Raw genomic sequence first — 19,863 nt, 5'->3', positions numbered from 1 at the left:
AGAGCCCGACAAGCGCCTTGACCTCCAGACTTCTCTGACCCTGATCCACATCCACAGCCAAGATCTGTGGAGGCGACAAGAGACGTGGGACCGGCTACCTGGGAAAATTGGCGAGTAGCTTCCAGCGCAGCTTCTGAGGCACCCTCTGGGGATTGAGAAGCCCCAACCCCGAGCACCATCTGCACCGAAGATCAGCCCTCCACACTCCACGAGTTCTGCGTGGGGCCCTTCTGCATTTTCCCGCTCGACGCGTCTGTCCGGTTGCTTGCCCGTTGGCTCGTAGCCTCAGTGACTACGAAACCTTGACTTTCCACCGCTGGTTTGGCTCCTCCAGACTTGCTTCCCTGTGAAAGAGAAGCACCTCAGACCTTCCTGGTCTGCACCTGAAGCGAATTTCACTTTCCGCGTGGGTTGCCTTTGCCAAAGCTTGTTGACTCCAATCGGGACGTCGACTCCGCCATCAGCAAGATCCTTCGTGGGACAGCTCGTACCCTGGTTCTGGTCGTTCGACGCCTCCTGGTCCACGCAGCTGCAGAGACAAGCTTCAAGCCATCACCTGTGTTCTGCACGACATCGCCTGGTTCCTTCCTGGTTCCACACTGTCACTGGCTAGTGACCCAGACTTTGTCCCCTCTGCTTGCAGGTGTTCTTCCTTCAAGATCCACCCTTGGATCCCCCGGACATCTTCCTCCTGGCCGCCTGCCAGCAACTGTTCTTCAGGCATCCATAGGATCCAGCGACGACACCCGACACATCTTCACACCTATGCACCCGTCTCCTGTGGGTGAGGTAACGCGAGTACTCCGGTGCTCCAGTGGATATTGACTATCCAAATGTCTAAGTCTCTAGTTGCTTCCTCCTAGTTACTTCGGAAGTGTCCTTATTCTTCCTATTTCTAATTGCTACATTCCCATTGACTTTAATGTAACCCGCGTGTGTGTTTCCACACTGCACACGCTTCCCGTGGGCCTCCCACTTCCTAACTATTGGTAGGGTAGTGTAGCCCCAACGATTCCCTAGGCCCTAGGCCTACTCCCTGTTGGTGACGTGGTACTTATACCACTTTCTTAGTATATGGTTTGCGTGGCCCCTGGGCCCAAATGTATTTTTCCTGTGTAACTTAACGTATGCTACTTAAGAGATTGTTGTGCTTAGACCTCTGAACTCATGAGAGTGCTGAGGGTATATGTTAGAATAAATACATTCTAATTTTATATATATCTTGTGTGGTGGCCTTTCATTTGGTATTCAAGGGATTGTAATGGTATAACAGCTGGCTTCACATGCCATACAGAGTTTAGCCTAAGACTGCTCTTGTCCATGCTACCACTAGGATAGCTGGTCTATAAGGTTGACTTTACAACCAATCACCATAAGGGTTGTTTGGACTGATACAAGGTGTACACTAGAACTAGTGACATCATATATCAGGCCAACTTCTCACACGGAGCACCAGGCCGATACACTATTTATTTTTATTAATAAGGTTAACCGATGGTAAGGGTGGTATTGGAATATGCAATGAAACTGCCATCAGAATAGCGAGTACGAGAAAAAAAAAATATTGAAATGATTACCTGGAGGTGATGGCAGATTAATGCCTTTTACAATTATAAGAAGCATTTCTGTACTGTTGAGTTCTGCAAATATCCTGTAAAAGATTAAATAACAACAATGCTAACTGAAGAGGTTATTTCAAGTTTTATGATTTCTATCAGCAATAATCAAAGAGTGAAGCAGGGGTAATTCAATTTCACTTTTGTAACTAGATAAGCAATACGCTGAATATTTTGAAAATAATGTTTTAATGTAGTTATTGAAGAAGCTATATATGACAAAAAAGCACATAGAAGCATGTGAAGTTCACAATAAACAATAAATAAACAAATGTCTGAAAGTTTGTGATCCTGTTGAGTTCTGTAAACACCTTGAGTAGTAGTATTGAAAATTCATCACTAGCAGCATACTTATTGAACAAGTTACTTACCTTCGGTAACGATACATCTGTAAGAGACATAGATTAGTTATAGATTCCTTACCTTTATAATTACCCCCAGGCGTCAGACTGGATCCGGAGAATTTGTTTCCGTCAGCAGTACCCCTGCGCGTTGAAAGGTGGCGTCGGTCAGCTCCATGTTTTTTGTTGGCGTCGTGGTCACCGGGATGACGTCGCAGGAGCTACTTAGATGCCACCCTCGCGCACTGACGTAAGTTCTTTTACACGACATTCCGTGCAAGACACTGACCACTGGTGGGCAAAACTTGGGCCCTGAAGCGAAGTCCTTAACCCTAGAATTCAGTTTGCAGTTGGGGAGGGTGGGTGAGGCGGTAAGAAATCCATAACTAATCTGTGTCTCTTACAGATATATATCGTTCCCGAAGGTAAGCAACTTGTTCATCTGAAAGAGACAATTAGTTATAGATTCCTTACCTTTAGAATAGATACCCTAGCAATACCAACCCCGGAGGTGGGTCTGCAAATCAAGTTCACACCAGAAAGTCCTGGAGAACAGAACAGCCAAAAAAGCAGTCTCTCCGGACTTGGCTGTCTAGGCAGTAGTGTTTTGAAAAGGTGTGCATGTGCAGAGATGCCCACGTAGCTGCCTGACAGATGTCATTGAGGGGGACTCCCCATCCCAAAGCAGTGGTAGCTGCCGTCGCCCTGGTGGAATGGTGCGCAGTCCCAATGGAGGCTTCTTCTTTGCCTAAGAATAGCAAGCTTTTATGCACTAAACAACCCACCTAGAGAAGGTCAGTTTGTGCATAGCCTGACCTTTTTTGGCGCCCACGTAGCCGACAAAGAGCTGGTCATCCACCCTGAAGTGCTTGGTGCGATCTAAATAAAATGAAAGCGCACGTTTTGGATACAGACGGTGGAGCCTCTCTTCCTCCTTAAAAGGATGCGGAAGCGGAAAAAAGGTGGGCAAAGTGATGGTTTGACCAATGTGGAAAGAAGTAATCACCTTGGGAAGAAGAGAAGGTCTGGTTCTTAGGAAGACCTTGTCTGGATGAACAGCCAGAAAAGGAGGATTTGAAGAAAGAGCTAGGAGCTCACTCACCCTGCGAGCAGAGGTGATGGCAACCAGAAAGGCAGTCTTTAAAGTAAGAAGTCTGAGAGGACAGTTATGAAGTGGCTCAAAGGGAGCGCACATAAGGTAAGTAAGAACCAAGTTCAAGTCCCACTGAGGCATTACAAAGGGAATCGGAGGAAAGAGATGAGTAATGCCCTCAAGGAAGCGATTTACAATAGGGGACTTGAAAAGAGAAGGCTGATCAGGGAGCCTAAGAAAGGCTGAAATGGCTGAGAGGTAGCCCTTTAGACTGCCCAGAGCAGAGCCCTGCAGGGCCAAAGACAGGAGGAACAAGAGAAACTCAGAAAGAGGGGCAGAAAGTGGATCCACAGTTTTTGCTGTGCACCATGCCACAAATTTGTTCCATCTGCAGGCGTATACTGTCTTAGTGGAGGGACGCCTGGCTGCCAAGATAACATCCCAGACTTCGGGAGGAAGGTCGAAGGCTGTCAACTGTCGCTGCTCAATCTCCATGCAAGGAGGTGGAGACTGGACAGGTTTGGGTGGAGGGCCGTCCCCCGCTGCTGCGACAGAAGATCCTTCTGAGTGGTGTAGGCGGAAAGGCGTATAGAAGACCGCAACTCCACTTACAACGAAAAGAGTTGCGTAGCGAGTGCCGCCTTGGCATTGCGCGTTCTCTTCGGTGGCAAATAGATTTAACCACGGCACTCCCCACTGCTGAAAGAGACCTTGCGCCACCTCCAAGTGAAGACGCCATTTGTGATCCATCAAACACCTGCGGCTGAGTTAGTCTGCCCTGGCGTACAGAGAACCTGCCAGGTGTTGAACCACCAGGGATATGCACTGATTGTCCAGAGACGGAGAGCCTCTTGACATAGGGTCCATGATCCCAACCCGCCCTTTTTGTTGCAGTACCGCATGGCGGTAGTGTTGTCCGTGAACACCTGCAATACTCTTCCCTGGACTGAGGGGAGGAATGCCTTCAGTGCAAGACCGATTGCCCGGAGCTCCAGAAGGTTGATGTGGAGCCCAGACTCTGCCGGAGACCAGAGGGCTCTGATCTCCGCCTCTCCCATGTGGCCGCCCCACCCCAGAAGTGATGCGTCAGTCACCACTGTGTACTCTGGTTGGGGAAGGGAGAGGGATCTGCCATTGACCCAATCCTGGTTCGTTAGCCACCACTGCAATTGTCGCGCAGAGCCCTCCGAGATCTGAAGGCTATCAGACTGATTCCCCTGAGGCTGTGCCCACTGGGAGCCTGCATATGCCACCTGGCAAGACCTACCAGCAGGATGAAGGAGGCCATGAGGTCCAGCAGCCTCAGGGTCATTCTGACCGAAACCTGCGATAGATGCTGAAAGATTGTAATCATATCACGAATATCCCAGACTCGCTGCTCGGGAGGATAAATCCGAAACTGTGTCGTGTTCATAACCGCTCCGATGAAAAGGAGCTTCTGAGAGGGAGTCAGGTGTGACGTCTACATGTTCATAGTGAACCCCGGCGAGTACAGGAGGTCCACCGTAGTCTGGAGGTGGGAGACGACTGCCTGGGGGCGAGTCGTCTTCAACAGCCAGTCGTCAAAAGAGGGGTATGCTGGAACCCCTGATCTGCACAGATGAGCTGCGACCACCGCCATCACCTTCGTGAACACCCGAGAGGCGCTGGTAAGACCAAAAGGGAGCATGGTAAACTGAAAGTGCTCCTGGCCCACCGTGAACCGCGGGTAACGCCGGTGGGCCGGCAGGACGGGAATGTGAAAGTAAGCAACCTGCAAGTCCAACGCTACCATCCAGTGTCCAGGGTCGTGGGCAGATAGAACCTAAGCTAGCGTCAACATTTTGAACTTCTCCTTCGGGAGGAAGCATTTGACGTTCCAATCCAAGATAGGACACAGGCATTTGTCCTTCTTGGGCATCAGCAAGTAGTGGGAATAGCAACCACGACCTATTTCTGGAGTAGGAACTCACTCGATGGCTCCCTTGGCCAAGAGAGCCGTAACTTCCTGTTGGAGAAGGGCCAGATGATCCTCCGACACTCGATGGTACTGAGGTGGTATGGCTGGGGGGTGGTGGGGGTGGGTAGGGTGTAGTCCTGAAGGGGAGGGAGTAGCCCCTTCGGACTATCTGCAAAACCCACTGCCCGACGTCATGGTGCGCCAGTGGGGGAACTGATGGCAAATCCTCTCACCCACTGGCGATTGGTGGCCCTGAAAGGTCAGACTAGGAGGGTTTGGAGGTTGCTGCAGAGGGGGGCAGTGGTGGACTGGCCCGCTCGCTGGCCCTCAGACCCACGGGGGTGGGTCTCACGTCCCCAGTCGCGCAGGGGCTGAACAGCTTCCGCCGGCCTGTGGCTCTGTGTAGAATGTGGCCGGGCACCCCTTTCGTACCCACAAAAGGGGCGAAAAGCGGACTGCACAGGGCAGGTAGTGGAGAGGCCCAAGGACATGACCGTAGCCCGAGCGTCCTTGAAGCGATTCAGCGCGCGTTCTGCTTTGTCGCTGAACAGGCGACGGCCATCAAAGGGCATGTCTATTAGGGTAGCTAGGACATCCCCGGAAAAAAGAGTCGACCTCAGCCAGGAGTGGCGTCGAAGTGCTGCCGACGTTGAAATCGTCCTGCCTAGCGAGTCGGCGGTGTCCAGTCCACATCGTATGGTAAATTTGGCCGCATCTCTCCCCTCGGTGACTGCACGGGAGAGCACGGCCCGGGCCTCCTCCGGGCACTGGGGCAGCACCTACGCTACCGTATCCCACACAGAGCGGGTGTAACGGCTCAACAGACGTGCAGCGTTTACCGACCGCAGTCCCAAGCTGGAGGAAGAAAACATCTTCTTCCCAAAGATGGTCCAGATTTTTGGATTCCCCATCAGGTGGTGCGGTAGGGAATGCGCCTTTGGACGTTGAGGCTTGGACAACCAAGCTCTCAGGGGTGGGGTGTTGGGAGAGGAAAGTGGGGACGCCCGGAGCTAGGCGGTGGCGTCGGGCAATCATCCTATCCACAGGAGCCCCTGTGTTGGGCCTGGACTAGGTGCCCAAAAGGATGTCAGTTAGGGCTTCATTAAACGGCAGCAGGGGCTCCGAAGAGCTCACTGCCAGTTGAAGCACTGCTGTCAAGAGGTTAGTCCTGACTGCCACCCTAGGTAGCTCGAGGTTGAGAGCCTCGGCCGCCATACGCAACACCACTGCGTAAGAAGCTCCCTCCTCCGTAGCCACAGTAGGAGGAGATAACATGCCAAAGTCTGGGGAGGTATCCAGACCACTGGCTTCCCCCAACTCCTCTCTCCAGTCCGGATCATACTCCAACTGGTCAGTTAAAGGGTCTCCAGACCCCTCCCAGTCCTCTTCACCCTCCTCTGGCTGCCAATCTGGCCTGAAAGAACCAGGGTAAAACAGGGGTACAAAAGTACCCGTAGGCGCCGGATCCGACGTTGGGTTGGAGGCCAGGGTTGACACCGGCTGGGGACACAACCGCCGTCGGCTTCGGGCGTGGTGCCGGTGGAATCGGCGCCGGTGGAGGTGTTATGAGGTCGACCGGCACCGATCCAGATCCAGGCCTGGATCCAAGGGGACCTTGCGGTTCCGGGGCCGGAGCCGCCAGTAATGAAGGTCCAGGGCCCCCACCCAATTCCGCGAGGCCCGAAGGCACGCCAGCGGAGTCGGGCTGCCCAAAGATGTCATGCATCACTTCCTAAAAGCTCAGAAGCGGGGCTGGGGTCGCTCTGGGTTCCGGAAAGGGCGGGAAACTCGGAGTCAACCCTTCTGGCTCCGCACGCGGAGCCGCAGGAGGGGCATCACCCGCATCCCTCGTCACGTCGGCTGACAGACGGGAAGAAGTCGAAGAGCGACTATGCATTGACTTCTTCTTGTGCTTCGACTTCGAAGACGAGTGGTGGTGGTGGTGGCGGCTCTGCGACTGATCCCTCAACCTACTGCGTGACCGGGACCTTGAACGGCACACAGCGAACTGCCGGGCCTCAAGAAGCTTTCGGGACTGCTCCCTCAAAGATATTCGGATTCATGGCCCGGCAGTCGGAAAACGACTTGGGATCGTGGTCGCGTTCCAGGCACCACACGTACAGGTGCGGATCTGTCACCGACATCAGCTTTCAGCAGGAACCGCAATCCTTGAAACCGGGCATCCCTAACGTGCACCAGGAGTCGATAGACAAAAACGGTGTCGACAAAAGTCGCAAAAAAGTCAGTCAAAAAGTGACTGGAGGTACCGCTCTCTCCGGATCTGCTAAGGATATAAATGTATCCGTACAATTAACTGTATAGGAAGGAACTCCTTTTAATACAAAGTAATTCCTTGTTGTACGATGGACAAGTAGACATTAAATCACGTTAGTAATACAAGCGCAGAGTACCCACAGCCAATCAGAAAGGCTGGAAGAGAGCAAGAGACTCGTTAGAGGCCTCTGATTGGCTAGCAGCCCAAGACTGGGCTCGAGCCTAGCCAGTGATTGGCTTGTGGAGTGAAACGTCAGTCTCACTCAGCTAGTGGTAGTTTGTAGCCGGCCGCTGCGAGGCTTACATTTATATTAAAAACAAGCATTTACAATGCAATGGTCTCGGCAATATTATAGGTAGAGCTATTGGTATTGCTCATTATTTTTTTATTTTTTTTGTATCCCTAAATAAATGGCATTGTCATTTCTATTGGCATTAGCTTTTTTTTTGCATATGTGATACCTATTGCATTAGCAGAGAGAGAGTGAGGTATTTAAATAGAGAGTGAGGTAGTGAGAGAGAGTGAGGTAGATAGAGAGTGAGGTAGTGAGATAGAGAGTGATGTAGATAGAGAGTGAGGTAGTGAGATAGAGAGTGAGGTAGATAGAGAGTGAGGTAGTGAGAGAGTGAGGTAGTGAGGGAGAGGGATGTTGTGAGGTAGTGATATATAAGCATAGAGTGATGTTGTGATGTAGTGAGATAGAGAGAGGTAGTGAAAGAGAGAGTGAAAGTGAGTTAGTGAGATAGAAAGAGTGAGGTAGTGAGATAGAGAGTGATTGAGGTAGTGAGTGAGAGAGAGTGAAGTTGTGAGCTAGAGAGTGAGGTAGTGATGTTTTGAGAGAGAGGAGTTGTGAGGTAGTGAGATAGAGTGGAGTAGTGAGGTAGAGAGAGTTATGTAGTGAGAAAGAGTGAGGTAGTGAAACAGTGATGTATTGAGGGAGAGGGATGTTGTGAGGTAGTGAGAAGTAAGCAGAGTGGTGTTGTGATGTAGTGAGATAGAGAGAGGTAGTGAAAGAGACAGTGAAAGTGAGTTAGTGGGATGTTGCAGAGTTCTGATCCCGTGATGAGGAGCACACACGCTGCTGAACTTGGCTCCGGTGGGAGTATAACTTTTGCTTGTTTTCGTGTGCAGTGTTTGTGCAAGGTAAGTTTGCACATTCACGCTGGAGCAGTTTAAGGCAGCAGGCATGAACCTTGGATACCTTGTGTTTCTGACACTTTAAGCTTCACATTTCGAGCCAGGTGGAGAGGATTGTTCAAATTTAGAAGGACACCTAAAAATTCTAAAATGTACAGACCTGCAAGAGCTGGTATCCATTTGCAAGAGAGGAGAAAAGTCGAGCAATGGCCTACGATTGGATTTTCGCTAAAAACTGAAGTATCATAAACGAAAATAATAAAAAGTAAAAGAAATGTGGTCAGCAGAGAGGAGCTGGAATGGCATACGTCAGTATGATAGCTGAGCTCTTGAATACCATTGATTTAGGTTTTAGAGCAATATGAATCGTAAATACAAGCCTGATAAATGACACAATGATTCTGAAAGTTTAAATGTCCGCACTCCAATTAAACTGAAGGGCAATCTTGGAAAAGAAGATATCGGTGTAAGTTATTTTAAAACTACATTGATTTACTCGCTCGAAACTGACACGCTGCCAACATAACGTGGATGGCACACTGGGTTAAGTTCGCTGCTAAAACACGAGTTTCTTTAGGTAACAAGTTCCAGCCACATCAAGGACCACCCATCCGTCTTAGTTTGGTAAATGGGAGAACAAATGCATTGGGTAATAGCACTCCATTATTTACAGCGCTCAAACGGTAATAAAGCAGTATGGAGCGCTATATGAAAAACAAGTTAACATTAGATATAGCTTAAGATAGGTTGCCATAAAAAAGGGAGTGCCTTGCTTATATAAATAATGTTTTTTTTGTTTGGTTTGTTTATCAGACACTGCGTGTGGACTAAGGGGGGGGGGGGGGGGCGGGGGGGGTGCGGCATGTACACCGGAGTCCTGTCAAGCGTGTGCTGTCAAGGCACCACCGAAAGTTTGACAGCTCGGATTTCTCGCTCTTTAAAGCCAAAAGTCTTCTCTTTAAAATGAACATTTACGGCCTTTCACGGATTGCGCTTGAGGGATGCAACAACGACGTTTTATTATGCAAATATGTAGAATTCTATCCACGATTTTATTCAAAACTGTCTTTACTGACATGCTGGCCTTAAGTGAAAAGAAAACACAAGAGCTTGTTCTTAGATTTAAATGGCTCTTATTAATCAGCACGTCATAGTTTCTTTGAGCAGGATACCGCCACCAGCACGCTTGGCGCAGTTTGTGAGGGGCGAGCCCCGATATTGGTGCTGCTGTGTGGGGAGCTCTGCGCCAAAGGTAGTCGCCTCTCCAAGCTTGCTCTCTCCCCCACAGAAGCAGTCTGGACCCACGGCGCTGCCCGGCAGACGTGTAATTTAAAGGCTGGTGGAAGAGCTGCCTGGGTATTCAGCCCTGTAATCTGCAGGCGAGCGCGCTGTCTGTGCACGCGTTTACCAAAGGGCATCGCGGAGAGGTGATCTCAGACCAGGGTGCGCGGGACGGCCTGGGATACAAGGCACCCCGGGGGACAGATAGGGCAGCAGCAAGCACAACACCCCGGGGGAGAGAGGGGGCAGCAACAATCACGGTAGCGTAACCACTGTGTCAGGTCCCCATTGACAGGAAAGAAATGTCCCCTCTAGCTGCTGTATGAATTATCAAATAAGGGCTCAGTGGGCCCTGGTGCCACTGCACCCATGGAAGCCACGCCCCTTCCAAATTTAGCCCTCAAAAGATACATCCACCGAGCATGAAGTTCGCTTTCAATAAGTGGTCTTAAAAGTACACGGCGACCAGACTTTGCGGTATAGCCACAGGGCTCCCCCTCTAAAGCAATTGTGGCGGGGCCTCTTTAATTCTGAGAACGATCTTGACTACAGCCGTCCGGTCGACCGTGGTAAAGCCCCGAAGATTAACATAGACAGTTGGAGCACTACCTGAACCGGAGACACCACGCAGGAGTCAGCGTGGGAGTCTGTAACCAACACCATCTCTGGCGGGATCACTGCGAGTCCGGGGAAATGCCAGCTCTGGAGGCACAAGGGGGAAAGGCGTCCAAAGCACGGTGCGGATCCCTGCTCGTCGAACAGGAGCCTGCCCCGGCAGCGCCACCACCAGCACAACAACACGGCGCCGGACGGATGGATCCTCACGGCCAGACGACAGCAAAAAAATGGCGGATGGAAGCTTCGAAATTTTTTCGGATTCGGGGGCGTGTTCCTGCTGTTCGAAAAAGGGCGTGGCTAAAAAGTGGAAAGAACAGCACGGAACACGCCCCCGAATCTGAAAAAGACGGAGCCTATTTGGAGGGACGGCTCTCTCCTCCAATGGCTGGCCTCCGTTTAGGAAGCCAGCCAATGGAGGAGAGCCAAAAAGAGAGGCGGGCTAAAGAGCCACTCTCAGAAACATAAGATCTCCGGACTTCCGGTTCTGCCTTCGGCAGACCGGATGGTCCCTCGACCTAAAAAATGATTTCCCTTAAGACTTTATGGTGACAAATGAAGTTGAAAGCAAACCTTAACAGTAACTGATATACACTTAAATTAGTATTGTTATTAGTTTGAGCTAACATGGTCTTGGTACCAAGCAGCTAAATTGCAGAATATTGAAACAGGGAACCAGTCCTCTAATCCCGGCTTGCACATCAGACTAAAACTGTGATCGTGGGCAAATGAATGCAGACCTTGCGCCTCAGTTACCATATCTGCCAAAACCTAGGAACATGTAGATGCTTTTCGTTTCTTAACTAGTCGTGTAAAAGCAGACACTCAAACAGTTTTAATTAAATTCAAATAGTACAAAAAGGGTATGGATAAAAAACACAATATATTAAAGAAGTAAACGCTTTTCACAAAATTGCCCTCTGATTGCTTCCTGAAGCACTACAGCTGACAGTAAAGTACTCTTATGAAAAGTAAAACTCTATGAATTAGGTACTATAGAGAGAGGCGCGATGCTCTGAATTCTGGATATTACTGCCTAGCAGGTTTGTCATACATTATGAAGTTACTATGGTGCACTGAATCTCCATTAAAATGCAAATGCTGATATTACTCTTTTTTTTTTTTTTTGCTAGTTCATTGTAATTTAAAGTTTGCCCGCTGATACTGTTTGTTAATAAGCCAATCTTCCAAATCATCTCAACTTTAAGTACCAATCTATGTAGCCATGGAAATGTGGAATTGGGCACCATGCACAGACAGAAAAATGATTTGCAGTAATTCTGGGTACAGGAACACAACATTCATCATTAAAGTTGGAGCACGGTTTGCATTACAGATTTTCTAACCATTTTTTTGTCCTCAGGAATTCTTCTCCGATTGGTCAGTGCCAGGCTTCTGAGAAGCACCTTTTGGGAGTTCAGTTTGCAGTGTTTTATCTATAGCCTCCATTCCATATATATGCCTTGGGTTTGTTAGGATGGTAATCCACATGCATAACACTCCAGTTACACAGTTTATATTATGTATTGAGAACTTTATATAGCATAAAGCGCAAGCTGGAATGGTGCTTGGCATTGAGAAAATTATTTTACGTATCATATTTGTATTCATGTCATTGACTTCAGGTTAATTAAATTGTAATTCACATGTTTCACAAATCTGTGACATGCTGGCTGTACTTCCCTCTCCACAGTAGTTGTTAAACCCACTGAGCTCTTCTACTAAAAATCTGATTCCTTGTGGTATTTTAGCGGTTGTGTGTGTTTTTTTGTTTACTTTTTTTACTGCAGTTTTCTTCGCAGTGAATTAGATAACATCTCAGAAGGACCTTGGCCGTCCCCTACATTAACTCAACTCTTCCAGAACTTGTAATTCAGGCAATACGCCACATCAGAGCTGTAATTTATTTCCCGAATAAGGAGTAAGCCGGCTGAAGCGAAGACACGCTTCCCGTCAGATTTTGCTGCTAAGAGTGTGCAGTGCGCGTCAGCAGGCCGTCTGCGCCTCAGCAGTATGAGGCTATAACAAGCCCCAAAGGAGATGCCCTCTTCACCGCGAGCAGTCACCAGCCGCATCACTCGAAGCCCGTGCCTCCTCCATTTGCAACGCTAAACAAGCCGAGAACGGACTGCTGTGAAGCCAATGTGCAAATCTTTGCGCGTGACAGCTCTTTTTTAGGGAGCATCTAGACGAAATTGTGAAAATAGAATAGTACTGTCAGTACGCTGTCAGGCGCGTGCCCAGTGGCGTAATTCGAAATGACGCCCCCACCCCCCTGAGTTTTCTATATATTACAGCTGTTCATTGAGCTTCGGTTGAGAAGCTCCACTGCTCCACCCACTTACACCCCTGCTGGTTTGGTAACAGGCTTTGAAGTTGCCTTTTTTGTGACACTTTTTTTTTTAACATCAACTTCTGGCCTGGAAAAATAGCAGCGCCGCCACCAGCACAACAACACGGCGCCGGACGGATGGATCCTCACAGCCAGACGACAGCTGGAAGCTTCGAAATTTTTTCTGTTTCGGGGGCGTGTTCCTGCTGTTCGAAAAAGGGCGTGGCTAAAAAGTGGAAAGAACAGCACGGAACACGCCCCCGAATCTGAAAAAGACGGAGCCTATTTGGAGGGACGGCTCTCTCCTCCAATGGCTGGCCTCCGTTTAGGAAGCCAGCCAATGGAGGAGAGCCAAAAAGAGGGGCAGGCTAAAGAGCCACTCTCAGAAACATAAGATCTCCGGACTTCCGGTTCTGCCTTTGGCAAACCGGATGGTCCCTCGACCTAATAAGCACTGCCATAATGACCGCTTAGAAGGTGTATCTTCTTGCAACCAACTCGCTCTAAACATTAATAGAAACTCACTGCCTGAAAGCGTCTAGTGAGGCGTCCTTGTGGCTGTAAGAAGGGCAGGCTCATATTGACCTAATCGCTGCTATTGGAGCAGTGCCGTAGCCGTGCTGACTGCACCTTTTAATTGGTCGGCGCAGAGCAGATTCAGACACCCCTTTTGCGCCAGGTGTGCTGCAACAATCATAACGGAACGAAGGCTGAGCGGCGGTCTTTGAGCAGGTCGGTGTGCAGTGCTTCTCCCGGTATCATGGCGAGTGACGGCAGCAAATAGGAGCAGTAGAGGAGACCGGCAGTGTGTGTGCGCTGCATCACTGCCTGTGAGTGCTGGTGTGCAGACTACGAGCATCGCTAGCCCATGTCCAGCACCTTAGTGTGGCATCTCCTCAGCCGCGGGATGGCCTGCCTGTGCGTCATTTCATCAGTGCTTTGCAGAGCCGAACTTGAACTTAAGGTACACGATTACGAGTCTTATGTTGAATATATGTCGGGGCGGGGGGGTATCTCCCTCGAAGTATCTGCACTTGCCGCTCCTCTGCCCGACACCCTTTAGTAAGAGAACTCTGCCTCGCCACCCCCCTTCTCCACCCCTCTCCTCTGTAATGGAAGATACTAGAAGCGGTCAGTAGTGACCTGTCACTCCGTGACCTGAAGAGCAGTTAAACTAACATCACGCACAGCAATGTTAATTAGCAACACAGCGGCATCCCCGGGGGCTAATTACTGCATAGCCCCCAAAGCCAGTGGTGGCAAAATGGGAAGCACCCAAATGGACACCAAAGCCTCGCCGATCGACTCCTGCCCACACTTTAGAGGTTAAGACCAGCATAGGATCGAGTGGGGCAGTACTCTCTGATACCGGAATGTAGACATTATATACAAATCATACAAATAAAAACACAGTGCCATACTCTATTGCTGTTTTGCAGCTGAAGCGATATGGTATGTATATTGTTTCCTAGAGCTGCGTCATATGCTTCAAAGCACTACACCAAAAACAAAGAATTCTGAAATACTATTATATTGTTCTCAAGGGGTGAACATTACCCAGTGAGTCCGACTCCACCACGGTGTTATCTCTACTATTTCCCACCAAGGCCGTGCTGCCTGGAGGGCGCATGAAGGCCTTAGTCATTGCTCACTGTGTGACTGTGTTGATATGTGTGCATGCATCGGTGATTCATTTGGATGTGTGTCTTGCGCAGATAAGGTCATGCTTTCACAGGAGCATCAACTTGCCATTGTGAGCATTCGCATTGCAACTCCCTTGCTTACCTTGTAAAGTTTTAAGGGAGTGTAATGTACTGCCTCAAAGATCGTATTGCTCCCTGGTGTGCTAAACTCCGATGCAGAAATATGTATGTGGCTCGCAAGTCATTAGAATGTTTGTAGATGTTCCGGCTTATCTATTCATCCTTCCTCTCACAAAAAGGACAGACTTCAGCAGCCAGTTTGTTCAAAGGGTCTCCCACTTCAAATGTGAAAATATGGGGATTTGTGGCAATATAATTCTTCTACTTTCTTGTGCCTTTTTAAGGATTCCACGTCCCCAGTAGTCGAGGCCCTCAAGTAAAAAGGTCAGTTTGGTGTGCGTGGCCTGTTCATCAGGTACGAGGGCTGAAGGCTCAATAAATGGAAATGTTGTGCCGCCGTGGAGGTGCAGGGGTGTTGCTATTCTTGTTCTGAGCCACATCCTCTGACTTTTTCTATGACGAAATTCCTAGTAAGTAAGAGGGTTTCCAGCCTGATGGATTAATTTGAAGAAAGGGCAGGTAAAAGCACTCCCATATCCAAAAAAAGCCAGAGCCCTCAGATAATAGAGCTCCCAGCCAGCCTTGTTTTAAATGACCCGCAGAATCCAGGGAGGGGAAGGCCTGGATGAGTTATGGTAGCCTAGATGAGTTATGGTAGCGTGGGGAACAATAACGACTACCGAAAAAAGTGATCTTGTGTCAGGTTATCTCCCTGAGCAGAAGTCGTTATTATGGATACTAAGACTTTAACATTTGCAGAAACTGTGTTCACTTCTTGCCTGTCAAGATCCTTAGAATTATGTACCAGCATTCCTGCGTCTCCCATCTCTAGATGGATTTATAGTCGCTCAGAAGGCTGGCCACAGACTTCAATGTAGTGTGCCCTGCCCAACAAACATCAGTAGAAGTGACACCTTTCACACTTCTGCTGTGCTAGCAGCAACATGTGCTTCCATGCCACGGGAATGTGATAAAACTGGAGGATAAGTGCAGAAACTGGCAGATGCTTTTAAAACTTGCATTTAATTTTCATTAAAGCTGTCCATTATAGTACTACCAGAAGGTGACAGACCAAAAAAAGCTAAACAATTTTTGCTACTGCTTTGACCGCACCCACAGACTCATTCACCCTGCATCCTTTTTGTGCAGCATAACTAAGTTTCCATTCTTTTATAATGTACTTCAACGACCACTGAGCCTACAGCACCTTCTCCAGCCTCACATACTGTGCCTGCTACCAATACTGCACTCACACTGCCCTTGCTTCCACCACTGCGCTCACAATGCCCCCTACATGCAGTATTCAGAACTGGGCATGAGAAGGAGTAGGGCCAGGCCTCCTGTCACAGACTCAAGACTGGGCAAAGGGAGCAATAGTCACGTACTGCAAAGAGAGAGTGGGGCTGCTTCATCACCATATTACCAACCACCGTCCCTATGCCAATCACACACACGCATACCAATCCTGCTCCCTCCCTCCCTCCTCCCCTTCCCCAGTTACAGGCAGAGCTGCCGATTTCAAACCTTGGGGACCACGTTTGAGTCTCAGCGTCTAAACATCCAGCGATTCTGGGCAGTTCCCTTAATCTGCCCATGCCTAAATAACATGAAGATGACCTTGTGTAAATGTAACTGGTGTTCATTAGAAGCGCTCGCCTTCGGGTCACGTTTGCGCTATGTCAAAAACCTGAAAAAAAATAAATGCCCACACCAGGCTCACATTACAAGCTTGGTGCTTTCCTTTCACAGATGAAGCTGACTCCCGGTTTAACTGTGAAAGGCAAGAATTAATGTAGGGACAGGAGTAGGTGGGACAAGTAGATTTTACAGGACATGTAGATCTCAGTGGCATTTTGTCCCTTGGCCAAGTAGATTATTTTAAAAATTCCACACCCCTGCTTACCTTTCAATTTTTTAAAGGGAGTTAATTGGCGCTACTCTTGTTCACGGTTGGACGACAAAGAAACCCATAATATAGTGCATGCACTTCAGGGAGATGGATGAGTTGGTGGACTTGCTCCATGTGGAACCGTGCAGGCTTCCATCCTCTTTCATCATGCCTTCAGGGCCTGTTAATACATTTACTAAAGGCATTTGTGCAATAATATTATAACTGCAATATTATTCTAACTGCACAAATTTAACCTCAACCATTTTTGTGTTTCTATTTAATGATCATTCAGCAGTGTATAAAGATACTCAAGTTGCAACTTTACAAGCATTAGCAAAGCCACTTGGGCAAGTGACATCGATTAAACTGCCAATGCATATTATCCATTGTGTGCATTGCTATCAAATTAGGACCCTGTGCTTTTCCTTGCCTCAATTTCCTGTTTTTCTTGTCTGAAGTAAGGTATCTCACAAATCATGGCATGTATAAATGACCCCAAAAAAATTGGTATTTCAATCTTGCTTATTTTCTGATCTGCTGTGTTACTTTATTTTCTTTCACTTTCTCCGTCTATTCTGACCATCTTAATTTCACTAGATCACCTGCTGAAGACAATCAAATAAAGTATTACATAAAAACAACTTTGCTTTGAAACACCACCTGTACTTTTTTAACCATAAGCTTTTTTAAACAAAACAAATGTGTTTAATTAGATGTAGAATGTTCCTACCTCACAATTTTAAATGTTTTTTCTTCAAAGTGGTGCGGTGGTGGATTCAGTCCTTGTGCTTGAGCAAGCTGCAGAATTTCCACATTCTTTTTACAATTCTGAGCCAATTTCTCAAATCTGTTTAAAAAAGTATAAAGAAAACACATAACTAGGACATCCACAAAGCGTTATAAACACCCTGTAGAAGGGCCTAAAGGGATTTCTAGCAGAGGGTAAAGATGTGTGAAGGCTTGCAACACTCATTTGTGGTATAGTGCAAAAGATCTACAACTGTTTGGAAATCTACAAGTTAAAGGATTAGAAGCAGAGAAATGGGAGTGCTCCCAAGGGTATCAAAAATATAAACAGCAAGAACTGAAGTTTTAACATGTAAATCTTTTTAATTTATAAACAAATGAACAACTGGATTGCCACATGACATACAAATTTCACAATACTGAAATAATAGTTTTTTAAAATATTGTCAGAGAATTTCATAAAACACGTGTCCTCAAACCCATTATCTACATGAGATTTGTTATATTAATGACAACTGTGTTGGGAGCAGCTTAAGCACTGAATGAGCAGAAATTAGTTATGAACATTAGTTACTATACTGCATAGCTGGCTGGGCACTCTCCCAAGATTCTGCTTCATCATTCCAACTTTTGAACACAATTATTTTAAATGATCTTTACTGACTTTGATGCATTAGCAAATACATGCCACAGGGTAGTCAACATAGTGACTATAGAAGATGGAAACCAAATGGCAGAGGTAAATTTACAGCCACATATTGAATGTGAAATTTAAGAAAGCATTCTGCTGAATGAAGGCACATGTGGCTACTATGCCACGCTCATCATATATTAATACATATATAATTACATAACACAGATCAGAGAACTCAAATAAGTTAAACATGAACTTTGACAGCTTCAACCTGGAATATACGACATATTGAGTGGGAGCATCCAGAGGACACAGGGGTAGCCAATGACAACAATTATTATACTTCAAGGACAGTGCTGAGAAAACACTCCTACATTCCAGCAGATAAAGCATAACACAGGAGGGTGAAACGAGTAAGCAGTAGACGGTATATTCATATGCTGAGCATGAACATCACAATTACGTGACCACATGTTGGAGGAAAAAAATATAGGTTCTAGGAGGCTTGGTGTCATCCTTAAATTCACCCCTGAAAGCAAACATTAACGCTATCCAAGGTCAGCAACAAGATATTTCCTGATGTCCAGGGCTTCTTCTCTGCAGCGGTTTATAGCCTCAGTTTCAACTCAACATAAAGCAGACTCCTGCCACTGTGATATCTTGGGGTAGAATGGTACCTTCCTTTTCATTGTGATGAACATCTGGCGAGTAAAAGAACGAAGTTTAAGGATCTATTCTCGGCCGTAAGAGCCTTTGGGATCTTGAAAAGGCCCAGGACACAGCTTTCCAAGTTGTAAAGGTCAGTGCAACCGATGATCGATGCTAATAATCTGGTGATGTCCCTCCAATATGTCCAGAGCATTGAGCAATTCCAAAACATGTGTTTCATATCCGCCCTGAGGTCTGACATATAGGAAATAAAGTAGAACTTTCACAGGAAAATAATGTTAAAAATTAAAGAATTTGCAATATCACGCGGAACACTGCAGGGGTGCCCATGCTCACCACTCTTATTCGCCATATACATTGATCCCTTCATCCGAAGAATAGAGAGAAATAGGGAAATAAAACCTATTTGGTCACAAAATTATCCCACCAAATCCCTAGCTTACACAAACGATATAGCTGTGGTAACAGCCGATCCTAATATGGCCATGATAGCCATTGAAAGTGAGGCTGATAACTTCGGAGTAATTTCCGGATACGCTTTGAATCAAGGGAAAACACAAATAGTGTTGAACAACAATGCTAAAATGAATGACACCCGGGTAATAGAAAAGGCTACATATTTGGGAGTATGCATATCACCTAAACTTGATAACATGGTTACTTTAAAATTTTAAACATATGATGGATAAAATTCAGTTAGATCTCCAACGGCTAGATAATTTACATCTCTCCATCATTGGCAGAGTTAATGTTGTGAAGATGGTGTTTTTCCCCCAAATTTTATATTTATTTAGAGCCATTTGCCTAGATTTTCAGCTCAATGGTTCAAGTCAATGGAGCGTATGTTTTCTAGTTTTATTTGGGCTTATGCGCAACCTGGGCGGGTCTATAAACTTCTCACCCTCTCTAAAGATATTGGAGGCTTAGCACTCCCAAATTTAAAAGCATATTATTGGGCTTCCGTGCTACTATATAGCAGAGAGTTAATACAGAACTTGTAGGGGGCGGAGGGACTCTGGGACAACACCCCATCTATCTTTCAACTGATTCTAGACAGCAAAAGTAGAGGATACCTATGGCGGCACCTGCATGATAGCTACCACAAAAAAGTCAGGTATAAAACACTCTATAGCGGGTTTAAATTTAAGAAGACGGTAAGAAGAATGCTGGTATTGGACGAATATCATTTTATACTCCCTTAAGTGATAACCCAATCCTCCCGGACATTTTTAGAGGTAGCTGCTTAAACAAGTGGAAAGAGGCAGGTATTGTTCAGATAGGTTGCCTCCTTTCCGCTACAGGAGTACAATCTTTTGAAGAAATAAAAAAAGATTTCAACACGGACTGGCGGGATTTTGTTTTTAAATATCTCCAAATCAGAGATTATTTGTCACGAAATGTGGGGGGGAAGGGCACAATTAGAGAAAGTGGCTATTGTGGAGAAACTAACTCACACTAAAACAAGTACCACTGAGGAAATATACTCTCTCATTAATGCAGTATTCCCTGATGATGTGGAAAAAACTGCAC

General features: G+C 47.1%; 1 protein-coding gene across 1 annotated transcript in view; it reads right to left on the bottom strand.

Annotated features, from left to right (window-relative positions):
- CC2D1B (coiled-coil and C2 domain containing 1B) overlaps nucleotides 1–19,863 on the bottom strand; it is a 654,195-nt gene that overhangs the window by 189,630 nt on the left and 444,702 nt on the right. The window contains exons 18-19 of the mRNA XM_085602619.1: nucleotides 17,014–17,130; nucleotides 1,578–1,651 (exon numbers count right to left, since the gene is read on the bottom strand). Of these exons, the coding sequence (XP_085458745.1) occupies nucleotides 1,578–1,651; nucleotides 17,014–17,130 (191 nt within the window). The remainder of the gene's footprint in view (nucleotides 1–1,577; nucleotides 1,652–17,013; nucleotides 17,131–19,863) is intronic.

This window comes from Triturus cristatus, chromosome 4_2 (genome assembly GCF_964204655.1).
Source record: "Triturus cristatus chromosome 4_2, aTriCri1.1, whole genome shotgun sequence".
NCBI classification, from domain to species: domain Eukaryota; kingdom Metazoa; phylum Chordata; class Amphibia; order Caudata; family Salamandridae; genus Triturus; species Triturus cristatus.
Note: the sequence above shows the minus strand (reverse complement) of the source record. Positions and strands in the feature narration are given on the sequence as shown.